Source organism: Nicotiana sylvestris, chromosome 10 (assembly GCF_000393655.2).
Source record: "Nicotiana sylvestris chromosome 10, ASM39365v2, whole genome shotgun sequence".
Classification (NCBI taxonomy): Eukaryota; Viridiplantae; Streptophyta; class Magnoliopsida; order Solanales; family Solanaceae; genus Nicotiana; species Nicotiana sylvestris.
The window spans coordinates 132,463,994-132,474,392 of NC_091066.1; the positions used below are offsets into that span (position 1 = coordinate 132,463,994).

The window sequence follows — 10,399 nt, forward strand, 5'->3', positions numbered from 1 at the left end:
TCTAAATCGATTTCTTCATTTCTCCATGTATATGATTTGTATCTACTTAAGTGTTTATATGCACCAACAAGATATTAGTTTTATTTATGCTGCCTTGAATATGTTAGTTTTATATGAAAATTCACTTATAACGCTACTAAAAGTTTTTGACCCTTTTCAAATGGCTTAAGCCATGATACAAAGATAATATATAGATGACTTGTTTTAATTAAGTGTGGAGGGTGTTTGGCTAAGCTTATAAGCTGGTCAAATTGGCTTATAATCACCTTTTGGCTTATCTATGTGTTTGCTAAACATCCAAAGTGCTTATAAGCTAAAAACAGTCATAAGTTGGTCACTCCCAACTTATGACTTTTCTGCTTATTAGCACTTTTACTAGTTTATGCTTAATAATATTTTCTAATTCACTAGATATTTTTCCAAAATAAATTTCTTGACTTTCTCTCCATTCCATATTCGTTGTTAATTCTTTTCTTTACAAAGAAAATTTTAATTTATAATTTTTTGAAAAAATTCTAGGACATTTTAGTCATTTTAACAAAAGAATAGCTTGTCAGCACTTTTTAATCAAACACATCAATTGTTTACTATTAGTTTTAGTATTTTTATACAAACACGTAAATGTTTATTTTCAAAATCAGTTTAAGCATTTCAAACTTATAAGCTATTTACAATCAGCTAATCCAGACGCGCTCCTGATTTTTTTTTACAAATTGTGTACTCCGATAAGTCGATACTCCGCACATGCCTAGAAACTACTTATAAATAAGGCCACCAAATCAATTACTTCTCCTATTACGTAAGTTATATTTTTCAACACGACTTTTGCAATAATAAAATAAAATACAATAGCTAGCAACTATTCAAACAAACCATTTCATTATGGCTTAAATCTTCTCCGCTCTCACGTAGGGTTCCAATACCAAACTCAACACCTACACATATTTTCCATAAAACTCTCCAAAATCGACAATGCCGCGGCAACGGGACTACGGCGAAGATGAGGTGGAACCAGAGGAAGAGGAGGAGGAGGAAGAAGAAGACGAGGATGATAGAGGACAGAAACGGCGTAGATCGCATTTTATTGATGACGATCATTATGGCGGTCGACGACGGAGGACTGGTTTGCAATTTATTGACTTCGAAGCTGCTGTAGATAGTGATGAGGATGAGGAGGAAGAAGACGCCGAAGACGGTTAGACTTCTCGAATTCATCAGGAGAATGTGTATTGAAAATAATGCCTTTTTTTTTATTAATCAGAACGTCGTAGGATCTGGAGAATAGGTGGAGAGGTCTGTTTATCAATGACAACATGATCAATGAGATATTTAGGGTTTGCAACTTGAAGTTGGAACAAAAACTTATTTAAAATTTGGAGTTGGAATAAAAAATTATTTGAATTTGGAGCTGGAATAAAAAATTATTTAAATTTGGCGTTGGAATAAAAAAGTTTGGTGATTTGAAAGCGTGGGAGCACATGGAAATCGCATAGGCGAGCGAGTGCATGGGATTAATTATCATATGTGCGAGGAAAACATGTCTAGTATAACCTAGATATGACATGGAAATAGAGAGAACTGATGATGTTGTTTTCTATGGAAGTTACATACAACAAAGAGTTGATTTAGGGCAAGTGAATATGTTTCACTTGCCTAGGACTCGGATGCTATAGAATACCGCAACATTTGGGGCTTGTAGTTTCCTTCTACAATCTGCTTTGATAATATCAGTAGTATATGCTTAGCTCACAATCCTGTCCATCATGCCCTCACCAAACACACTGAAATTACATTCATTTTGTTCATGAGAAGGTTGCATCTGGTGCTCTGAGTGTTCGCTATGTGCCAAGTACTGACCAACTTGCAGATTTACTTTATCAATCACAGCTTTCACTCTTGCCTGACAAGCTCAGCATTTGTCAAGACCCTGCATTGTTTGAGGGGGATAATATATATAGTCTTTGTATTATTTTCAATATTGTTTATCAAAGGATAGCCACTGTTTCCTTTTTATCTGTTGGTGTTGAATCTTAGATTTTTGTTTGCAGATTTCATAGTAGATGGTGGAGCTGAGATACCTGATGAGGACGGTGCCAGACGTGAATATCGTCACCGGCTGTTGCCACAGGAGGACCAAGAAGAAGACCTTGAGGAACTTACGAGAAGCATCCAGCAAAGATATGCGAGGTCTGCTCATGTGGAGTATGATGAGGAAGCAACAGATGTTGAGCAGCAAGCTCTACTGCCATCCGTCAGGGATCCTAAGCTGTGGATGGTGAAATGTGCGGTATGGTCTTGTCACCCTGGCTTAAGGCACAGCATTTTATCTTTTTATTTTTAACCATCTACATGTTATCTTGAATTTTTTTTTCTACATCGTGGTTTCTTAGATTGGTCAAGAGAGGAAGGTTGCGGTTTGCCTAATGCAAAAGGCAATTGATAGAGGACCAGAATTGCAAATTCGATCCGTTGTAGCCCTTGATCATCTTCAGAACTATATATACATAGAAGCAGACAAAGAAGCTCATGTGAGGGAGGTATATTATAGATGCCTATTTATCTTTTTTGTTTTGATTCACATTAAGCATTAGCACGTCACATATAAACTATTGTGTGTGATGAGTACCTAATAACCCCATTAATTTATGCCACCTATCTACTGCAGGCTTGCAAGGGTATGCGCGATATATATACCGCTAACGTGAAGCTAGTTCCCATCAAAGAGATGACTGATGTCCTCATGGTTGAAAGTAAGGCGGTTGATCTTGCCAGGGATTCTTTGATCAGAATGAAGACAGGAACTTACAAGGGAGACCTTGCAATGGTTGTCAAGTATTCTGCATTGTGTGTTGTATTGAGTAACTTATTTGATGCGCTCTTCTGATACTCTATCTTCCTGCTTTGTAGGTTGTGCATGTAGATGATATGGACCAGAAAGTCATTGTAAAATTAATTCCAAGAATTGACTTACGGGCTCTTGCAAACAATTTCGTATGCTTATCTGAACGATTCTTGTATTTCGAATCTTACTATAGTCGTCATTTAAATGTTAACATTGTTAGAAATTTTTGACTTGTCTAGTAAACTTGCTGACTTATGCACCTTTGTAAATTCCCAGCATTATCTAGTACTGGTTTTTTGCAAGTATCTTGTAAATTTTTCGCTTACCTATCCAAAAGAAAATGTTGATGCCCTTCTCGGAAAATAATACTAGTCATTATAGTCTTCAGTTGGTAGGAGAGACTGGTAGGTTCTGCGTTTTGGATGCTTGAGTGTTAAATGTTTACATTGTTAGAACTTTTTGACTTATCTGGTAAACTAGCTGACTAATACACCTTTGTAAATTCCCAGCATTATCTAGTACTGGGTTTTGGCAATTACTAAATTTCTCGCTTACCTATCCAATAGAAAATGGTGATGCCCTTTTCACTAAATAATAGTAATAATAAATAAAGAAAGAAAAGAAAAGAAAAAGAAAATGTTCATGTTGCAAGAAACAGTTGCCGTTCCTTCTTGCATTTTTGATACTGCTTTTGTAGGAAGGAAGGGAAGTCACAAAGAAGAAGGCAGTAATTCCTCCGCCACGCTTAATGAATATTGATGAAGCTAGGTAACTGTTCCTTGGTATTTCTAGTTTCAATAAGTGCACAAATGGTCTATATAGAATTGTTAAATCTTTCTCATGATTTGCAGAGTGTTGAATATACGTGTGGAGCGTAAGCGAGACATGAGGACTGGTGACTATTTTGACAATATTGGAAGTATGTCGTTCAGAGATGGTTTCTTGTATAAGTCAGTGGCGATGAAATCAATCAGCACTCAGAACATACATCCAACTTTTGATGAACTTGAGAGATTTCGCCGACCTGGTGAGAGTGGGGATGGCGATATGGCTAGTCTATCTATTTTGTTTGCAAATAGGAAAAAGGGTCGTTTTATGAAGGGTGACCGTGTTATTGTGGTGAAAGGGGATCTCAGGAAAATGGAAGGTCATGTTGAGAAAGTTGAGGAAGATACCGTTCATATCAGACCAAATCAGAAAGGCCTTCCTGTGATACTACCCCCCCCCCCCCCCCTTCTTTAAAAATGTGTTGTACATGCATCGAGTGTCTCAGAAGAAGTAAGTACTTTTTTTTTTGTTAACATGCTTCCTGACTGTGGCAGGAAACTCTGGCTTTTAGTGATAAAGAGATACGCAAGCACTTTGAGCCTGGAAATCACGTGAAAGTAATATGTGGTTCATCTGAAGGCGCAACTGGTATTGTTGCATCCGTTGAGGGGCATGTGGTGAACTTGGTATCAGATACAACAAAGGAGCCTGTAAGTTAAGCATGTTTGGAAATTTGAGGTCTGATCTAATCTGAAGTCCTTCAGAAGAATGGTGATACATACCCCTTTTTTTATATCTGCAGCTCAGTGTGTTTGCCGATAATGTTGTTCTTAGTTCTGAAGTAACATCTGGTCTCACTCGTATTGGGGAGTATGAGCTCCATGACCTTGTAATACTAGAGTAAGCATTTTCTTCTTATAAGAGTAAGGGGATTGCATTACACAAGTTGTCCTTTTCGAACCAATAGCTAAATTTCTTAATTGAATACGTTTTTTGCAGCAATAAGAGCTTTGGTGTGATTATACGTGTAGACAGTGAAGCCTTCCAGGTGAGTATTATAGTTTTGAGGTTGAAGTTATCATGTTAATTGTGTTGCTCACATCTGAATGACATTAATAGGTCCTTAAGGGAGTGCCTGATAGGCCTGATGTAGCACTTGTTAGACTTAGAGAGATCAAAGGGAAAGTTGAGAAGAGAGGGAACGCGCAAGATCACTTCAAGAACCAATTAGCGGTCAAAGACGTGGTGAAAGTTATCGAGGGTCCTTGCAAAGTGTGTATTGTCCTTTCAAAAATTATCTTGTTACTGACTTTTGTTCATGTGGTGTGTGTGTGTGTGTTATCGTCACAACTTTTTTTGTTACTTATAGGGAAAACAAGGTCATGTAGAACACATCTTCAGAGGAGTTATTTTTATTTATGATCGCCATCACCTTGAGCATGCTGGTTTTATTTGTGCCAAAACTCAATCTTGTGTGGTGATTGGTGGCTCAAGGGCAAATGGTGATAGAAATGTATGTCTGTATTTTCTTGCTTCTGGAAGATTTAGCTATTGTTTTTGCAATTCTATCATATCCTTTTCTTGCTGTCGGAAAACTGTGCTTACAGTGGAATTCCTGTAGGGTAACCCCTTCTCATCAAGATTTGCACATTTCAGAACACCACCCCGTGCTCCTCAATCTCCAATGAGATCGTCTAGAGGTGGCCCGCCCATGAGCTGTAAGTTTCTGATAATGGTGCTATCTTGATGTTCTATGATATTCCTTTTAGTTCATTCACCAAAGGAGCCCTTGTTTCTTACTCATTTGGGTTTTACATTGCATGCTATTTGTCACATTTATGATCTTTATTTTCATGTCTTCCATTTGATTCATTATTTTCCTAACTTTTATGCTTGGTGTGCTCTAGATGGAGGCAGACATAGAGGTGGGAGAGGGCATGATGCTTTAGTTGGAGTTGATGTGAAAATTCGCCTTGGGACCTTTAAAGGTTGTAAGGGGCGTGTTGTTGATATCAAAGGAACTTCAGTCCGAGTTGAGCTGGAGGCCCAGATGAAAGTTGTTACAGGCAAGTTTTTCTTCAATCTGGGTGCCCTGGTTCTTTTTCTTCTTTGGGTTGAGGGTTGGGTTTGAACCAAAAATGATTCTTTAATTACAAAGGGCCCTCTTCTTTGTAATTTTGTGGAGGGAAGCTTAGTTGAATCCCGATTATGGACACTGTCGTCCAATTTTTTATTTTTATTTTTGATTGCTTAACATTCTTTGCTGACTCCAATGTTTCTTGCAGTGGATCGCAATCATATTGTCGATAGTGTTAATATGTCCACACCATTCTGGTAAGTATATTTCTTCCACGAACTTTTGAGTTATTGGGTATTAGCTGTCTAATTATTTCTTTGTTTTTAGGGAACCATCTGGATATGGTTTGGGCAGTGAAACACCATCACATCCTTCGAAGACTCCACTTCGTACATTCATGACACCCATGAGAGATCCTGGTGGTCCTTTTTTCTGCTGCTTTGTGGCAATGTTGTTGTTCATCTCTTTTTATTAATTTTTTGCTAGCTGTTTGACTTTAGCTTTTTTGGTCATTTTCCTCTATAGCAACACCTATCCATGATGGCATGAGGACGCTGATGCGTGACAGAGCATGGAATCCAATGAGTCCACCTAGGTATGTTGTGTCATTGGAGAAAATAAGCTTAATGGCTTAGGGTTTTGGAAATAGAAGAAGTGCCATGTATCCTGCCTAATTCTTATTTGACCTGATACTAATTGATATAATCCTTGAAGAAATAAAAAAGAGCAATGTCTTCACATAAAATGTGACATTCGTGTCTCCTGGGTGGTTTAGGTCTTGGAAATGGATTTGTCGTTATGCATTCATGTGTGAAGTTCTCATCTTTCTCTTATATAAGATGGGTAAGGATCAGATTAAAATTATGGTCTTGTACTTGAAAGCCTTCCAACCAGTAGGTTGTGAGTTTGAGTCACCCCAAGAGCAAGGAGGGGAGTTCTTGGAAGGAGGGATGCCCGAGGGTCTATTGGAAACAACCTCTCTACCCTCTCTACCCCCGGGTAGAGGTAAGGTCTGCGTACACACTACCCTCCCCAGACCCCACTAGTGGGATTATACTGGGTTGTTGTTGTTGTTTCTTGAAAGCCTTTGTGCATTTAGGGGTGTCAATCTTCTTTTGCGTTTGCGATTACACTTTGGGTGGCATGCCCTCCTTTTAAATTACAGTCTTGCTATTTCAGTTTGTCGCTCTTACTGTCATAAAATTAGTGAGTTGGAGTTCCATTTTCTTGATATTAACTGGTTGCAATTGCAAAATACTAGGGACAGTTGGGAAGACGGAAACCCTGCTTCGTGGGGGTCAAGTCCGCAATATCAGGTTTTTAAGCTTTCCACTCTGTTTCGGTATAAATGGGGAGCTTTGTCCTTTAATGTGATTGTGATCCTTTCATTTTCAGCCGTCCAGTCCTCGTTCAAGTGCTTATGAGGCAGCACCTACTCCTGGTTCTGGTTGGACCAGCACTCCTAGCGGTAATTACAGTGATTCTGGGACCCCAAGGGACAATGGTTCTGCATGTGGTAACCAGAAGTTTCCCTTTACAGGAGTCAAAATGAGAGTTACATTGTCGTTTTGGGTCTTTATATGGAGAATATAATGCCATTATCCTTATTCTGTGCAGCTAATGCTTCAAGTCCGTACTTGCCATCAACTCCTGGTGGCCAACCACCAATGACACCGAGTTCAGCATATGTACCAGGCACTCCTGGTGGGCAGCCAATGACTCCTGGAAGTGGTGCGCTGGACATGATGTCACCTTTAGGAGGTGTGTCCCCTGCTCCTCGCAATAACTTGTGTCTCTTTTTAATGACAAAAAACTTAATATATGTTGCTGCAAGTTTAAATGAGAAACATTTTAGTTTATTGAGCCAGTAAACTTGTGATCGCCGCAGAATCTAGATATTTAACCATTATTCTCTTGTATTCTAGCGAAAGAAAACTTAAACATTTCTTTTTTCCACATTGCAAAGTGATGAACTAGCGGGCTTGTATTTCATTTTCATGCATTTTGATTCAATGTTTTAGGCTTTTAGCGTATAATTATTCCTTTCATTTTTTGTTGGTAATTATAGTGTGAGTTCCAGTAATAGATTGAAATTCAAATGTTGTCTTTTAGCTTTATGAGTTCAGTTTTTTCGCGTTCTTAATGGTTTTTTTGGTTATTAATGTCAAAATTAGTATAGAATTAATCAAAATCACTGAATGCAAAGAAGTCCGAACGGTTACTTCTTTACTACTTGAGGCATTAAGTAGAGATGAGCCTGAGTATAATGACCTTTAATGCTATTCATTAGTGCAAATGAATCTTACTTATTATTTAAGCTTTCTGTGTATAGTTTGGTAATGCAATATATCTGGATTCTCTTGGGAAGTTCTATACAAATTTCTACTTTATTAACATGTGCTTTACCTGTCATAGAGTAGAGGAGAGTTGCATGAAAATGCTTGATGTTAATGTTGACATCTCTGTAGTCAAATGTCCGCTAGATATGTAAATCATGATATCGTTGTAACCGGATTAGCTTGATGGCGGTTTTTGTGATGATCCAGCTTTATCCTTGTTTGAGATTTCGTGCAGATTCACGCTTGTCATCTAGAAGAGTGGTTGGTAATTAATGGTATTTTCAACTTTCAGTAGTAGTGGATAACTTTTTAATTGCAGGTGGGGATACCGAAAGTCCTTGGCTCTTGCCTGATATCTTGGTCAATGTACGCAAGTCCAATGATGATACTGTCACTGGAGTTGTACGTGAGGTGCTAGCGGTATGTTTATTCTGCACTGATTTGCCTTTCCTTTAGATGGCATTTTCTTTGCATGCTACGACCTGGGGATGTGTATGTGATTAATATTATCATGTAGAGAATGTTCTCTCTTTGGAAACCGCCTACGAACCTCTTAACCACTTCCTGAGTAGATGCATCCCATGTTTATGTTAATTAGGAAGTGAGTATTATTAGATAGTTATTTGGGGTATCCTAGGCAGTGGTAGTGATAATATCGACTTATGAATTTAAGGTTGTGATATTATCACTTGTAAATGATACTCTCTCCTTCCCAATTTATGTGGCACTCTACGATTGCATTCTTTCATTTTTAGTCAGTTCCAAAAAGAATGTTACATTTTTTTTATTTAGAAACAATTTATCTTTAGAATCCTTCCTTGATGAATTGATTTACAGCTACACAAGTATTTATGATTTGTTTTAGATCACAAGTTTCAATTTTCATATTACATGCCAAGGCAAACAAGGCCGCATAAATTGGATCTTTTTTTTTTGGCATTAGTTTCCATGCTTTGAAACTTCTTTTTTTCGTTCATTTGATTTTTATGTGCGGGAGAAAATTTATTATTGCTGATTTTGCTGGATTAAATCTTGAACTTTGTAATTCTATTATTCCTTTACCAAAAGTAAAAGTACATACTCCATCACTCTTTCCATATTGGGATGTTTCAAAATGTGCGAGATCGTTCTATTCCTGTACAACTTTCACATCTTTCAAGCGTTTGAATTCATTAAACCGTTCATGGTTTAACTTTGATGTGATGCTCTCTTTTCAATTACGGCTTTTAAACATTTTCTTCCATCATTATTAATATGCTATACAAGTCAATTAAATGAAAAGAGAGCACATATTTCAACTTAATGAATTATATAATACTGTGTTAACTGCTCCACGTGTCGTAGCACACAAATCGTAGTTGTTGTTTACATAATTCTAAGAAGGTTAAAAAAGAAAAAAGATTCTAAGAAGGTGACTGCTTTGATCAGAGATTTTTTCTCCTATATGATCTCTGGCTGAGAACCATAGTTAAAATCTCCTTTTCAAAGAGGATAATCTGTCTTTTTCTTCGGAGAATAACCAAACGATCTTTAACTTCTGGTGCAGGACGGTTCCTGTAGCGTTGCTCTTAGATCAAGCGGCAGTGGTGACACTATCATCGCACACGCAACTGAAATTGAGATAGTTGTACCGGAGAAGTCGGATAAAATTAAGATCATAGGTGGCCCACAACGTGGTTCCACTGGTAAACTTATTGGTGTTGATGGCACTGACGGTATTGTAAAGGTTGATGATACCCTTGATGTTAAAATATTAGACATGGTAATTTTGGCGAAGTTAGCGAATGCAGAGTGAATATATTTCATGTCGTGTTAATCATGAATATGAGGTTAATCTTAAAGGTAATATTACTGTTAGTAGGTTGCAGGAGCGTCGATGGTTGTAGTAGTAAGTAATAGATTGCCCAAGTCATTTTTCTTTTCCGTGCTGTTGTCTGCTGATTTGGCAGTATGCAGATTTTGCATTATTTTTCGGGAATCGGCTTTTATTTTTTCTGGATCCGGCTGCTCTTCGTTAAAGATTCTTTTTATTTCCTCAAGTTTATAATTAGATAATTGACGCTTATCTTCTTTGAAATTTTAAAGGCTTAGATTAAATTAACTTAACAAAAATTTTAATCGTAATCAGTGAGATAAATTTTGGGGAAAAACTCACTATCATTGTTAAGCAAAATCTGAATTCCCACTAGTATCGCTACAACCACTAGTATCGCTACAACCACTAGTATAATTTTGGCAATGTAATCTTCTTTCTCTTTCCCTCTCATGTAACCTGTTATGCTGCGCCTTCCTGAGATATCTTGGATTGGAAGGGCGATGTAAGGCTAAGCAATCAATATTCGTGTAGTTATTAACCGCTAACTAGGATCCCCT

At 37.6% G+C, this 10,399-nt stretch overlaps 1 protein-coding gene across 1 annotated transcript; it reads left to right on the plus strand.

Moving 5' to 3' along the window:
- The first annotated feature begins 885 nt into the window (after positions 1-885).
- Positions 886-9,944, plus strand: LOC104237985 (putative transcription elongation factor SPT5 homolog 1). The gene is made up of 22 exons (XM_070160484.1): positions 886-1,195; positions 2,049-2,287; positions 2,391-2,537; positions 2,666-2,824; positions 2,908-2,991; positions 3,540-3,610; positions 3,694-4,051; positions 4,165-4,320; positions 4,413-4,510; positions 4,610-4,658; positions 4,730-4,882; positions 4,980-5,123; positions 5,232-5,328; positions 5,518-5,676; positions 5,896-5,944; positions 6,015-6,106; positions 6,213-6,282; positions 6,949-7,003; positions 7,083-7,203; positions 7,305-7,448; positions 8,346-8,446; positions 9,573-9,944. Exons 1-22 carry the CDS (start codon positions 973-975, stop codon positions 9,819-9,821), a joined length of 3,018 nt encoding a protein of 1,005 aa, XP_070016585.1. The 5' UTR covers positions 886-972; the 3' UTR covers positions 9,822-9,944.
- The last annotated feature ends 455 nt before the right edge of the window (positions 9,945-10,399 follow it).